This window comes from Bison bison, unplaced genomic scaffold, assembly GCF_000754665.1.
Source record: "Bison bison bison isolate TAMUID 2011002044 unplaced genomic scaffold, Bison_UMD1.0 scf7180017864485, whole genome shotgun sequence".
NCBI classification, from domain to species: domain Eukaryota; kingdom Metazoa; phylum Chordata; class Mammalia; order Artiodactyla; family Bovidae; genus Bison; species Bison bison.
Window position 1 is genome coordinate 6,087,478 of NW_011495045.1, and position 2,726 is coordinate 6,090,203.

Sequence of the window (2,726 nt, forward strand, 5' to 3'; positions counted from 1 at the left end):
CTGAGGGCTGAGCTGGCCCCAGGTGTGTCCTTGTGAGGGTGGGGCCGGTGCCAGGTGTGTGGGACGGGCCTCCCTTGTGTCAGTGGGTATGCCTGGGAGAGGAGCCTGCTGTGCGCGTCCTGGCTGAGCGCTTGCTGCCCGTCACTAACCGCCTTCCTCTCTGCCACTGCTGCCAAGTTTGAGGCCCCGGGGCCTTTCTCGGAGCAGGCCAGTCTGCTGGACCTGGACTTTGACCCCCTCCCGCCTGTGGCAAGCCCTGTGAAGGCGCCCACGCCCTCTGGTCAGGTTGGTGTGAGCCCACCACCGCCCACGGGCCCACTGGCCTCTGGGCACCGGGGCCTGGGTTCATGTCTGCCCACCAACCTCCTTTGGGGGTTTTGGGGTCCCCGGCTCTCCTCCCACTCACCTGCCTTCCCCTGGAGCCCTGGTCCCCACTCTTGTCACTTCCCTTGGTCCTGACCACAGGTCAATGAGAGACCCCTCAGGAGGTCAGCTGCATACCTGACTGGCAGCTCACATAGTCCATCCATCTGAGCACCCCGTTCCTCTCCCGGTGGCAGCTCTGGATGTGGGTGTGCCCTGGCCTGTGGTCTCGGTCTCCTGAAGGTGTCCAGGACTCGGTCCTCTGGAGGCCTCAGAGCCTAGTTCTGCTCTGCCCCACACCTATTGGGCTCGAGGGCCCTGGGGTGGGCCTGGGGTGGGCCTGGGGACTGTTTGCCTGCCTGTCTCTAACCTCCGTGCTAACTGTCCTTCTCCCCTCTCTGCGCTCAGTCGATTCCATGGGACCTCTGGGAGGTAAGCTGTGCTGGCGCTGTGCCCGCCCCGCAGGGGAGCCGCTGTGCTGTGTGTGCGGCCCCGCCCACCGCGTGCCGCACCGTTCACAGGTGCACGGGCACGCAGGGTCGCGCCTCCCGCTGTTAGGGACCCTGCGCCTTCAGCCAGGCCCTTTGGGACAGGGCTCCTCAGTTCAGCCTCTGAAGAGTTCCCCAGGGTGCAGCCCAGTTTTCAGGGGCTGTGAATGGCCCTAGACAGTGACCAGCTGGTCCCCAGGGTGGATGGGGTGTCCCTGTACTGGGCCCAGGTCTGGGGAGCAGGGGGACCTCGGGGTGGAGGGGTTTTCTGTCAGCAGAGGCCCCTTAGGGCAGTGGGACTAGCGAGCTGGTGGGACACAGGAGAGAGGGGTGGCGACTCGAGGAGCAGGACAAGCGGCCTGAGGCTGGCCCGGGAGCCGCCGTCACCTGGGGGCTCAGGGATGGAGACTCGGGGGGCAGGGGACGCCCCGCAGCCGGCGATGGAGCTCCTGCAGGAGCAGGAGGGGCTGGCGTGAAGGCCGGCAGCCCAGGCCTGGGGCTTGCGAAGCTCCACCGGAGGAGGCCCGAGGAAGTCTGGCGCCGGCGGGCAGCGCCGCTTCCCTGGCAGGAGCTGCGCTGCTGCGGCATCCACACCTCCCTGCCCTCTGGGCACTCAGCTGGCCCATGCTGGCGGCTCACCACCTTCTTCTCTTGTCTCCTGCCCCGCCCGACACCTCCCCCTGCCGCCCCGGCCCTCCCTCCGCGTTCCCCGCGCTGGCCCATCACTAGCCCACAGAGAGTCCAGCCGGCAGCTTGCCTTCCGGGGAGCCCAGCGCTGCCGAGGGCACCTTTGCTGTGGCCTGGCCCAGCCAGACGGCCGAGCCGGGGCCTGCCCAAGTAAGTGCCCTGTCAGCGCCCCCACCCTCCCTGCCTCTTGGGGGTGTAGCATGGAGGAAGAGGCCGGAGGAAGGGGCACAGGAGGGGTCACGGTGGGACTGAGGGTAAGCCTTTAGCCAGGAGGCCCCTGCACAGGGCTTGTCTGTCACTCGTGCCGGAGGGGCGCAGATCCGCTCAGCCCTCGTCTGCTGGCCAGCACCAGCCTCCCAGCTCAGGGCCCCCGCGGTGGGAGGGAGGTGTGTTGAGATGACCTCCTGGTTTACAGTGGGCACTTTCTAGAATTCTCCTTGAATCTTCAGCCTAACCTAGACATTGCCTCCTGGGGGCCAGGAGGGTTGAGTGATTGCTCCCAGAGCTCAGACGTGGCTGAGTCTCAGGGCAGACCCAGCTCGGCCCGACTGCAGCCAAGCAGCGTCCGCGGTGCCCTGCCTGGGCCCTCACCGTGGGAGCCACCTGTGAGGGGCCAATGGGGCTGAGCGGGTGGGAAGAAGGAAGCCGAGGCTCGACCAGGGTTTGGGCTTAGAAGGCAGAGCCTGTGAGGGGGCCCAGGGGCCTGTGCTGGGCTTCTCAGCAGCTCCTCACTTTGGGGTCGGGGTCTGTGTGCCTGCCAGCGCCTTCTCCAGCTGCTCCCCACGCCCAGGGCCTTTCCTTCCGGGGCTCCCTGCACTGGACAGAGGCGCTGGCCCTCTGCAACGTCTCCTTGTTCTGGCCGGCACACCCTGTCTTGCGTCTGACCCCACGTGGCATTTATGTTGCAGCCAGCGGAGGCCTCGGAGGCGGCTGGAGCCCAGGAGCCTGGGGAGACGACCGCAAGTGAAGCAGCCTCCGTAAGATGCCAGGGACCCAGGCCCTGTGATTCCTCCCCGCCGCTCGCGGCTCCCTAGCCCGTGTCTTGCTCTGTGCTGGTCCAGGTCACAGTTCCTGTCGAGGAACCTGGAGGCCCGCTGGCCTGGCGTCAGGCACAGACACCCCCCCTCCTCTGCCGGCGCGGCCCGCCCTCCGGGACCCCCTCCCCGCGTCACTGACCTGCTCTCCTCC

At 67.5% G+C, this 2,726-nt stretch overlaps 1 protein-coding gene across 1 annotated transcript in view; it reads left to right on the top strand.

The window, feature by feature from the left end:
* The window catches only part of BIN1 (bridging integrator 1), a 33,087-nt gene that overhangs the window by 27,581 nt on the left and 2,780 nt on the right, over nucleotides 1–2,726 (top strand). The window contains 4 exon segments of the mRNA XM_010862934.1: nucleotides 178–285; nucleotides 772–795; nucleotides 1,581–1,688; nucleotides 2,447–2,569. Coding sequence (XP_010861236.1) covers nucleotides 178–285; nucleotides 772–795; nucleotides 1,581–1,688; nucleotides 2,447–2,569 — 363 coding nt within the window.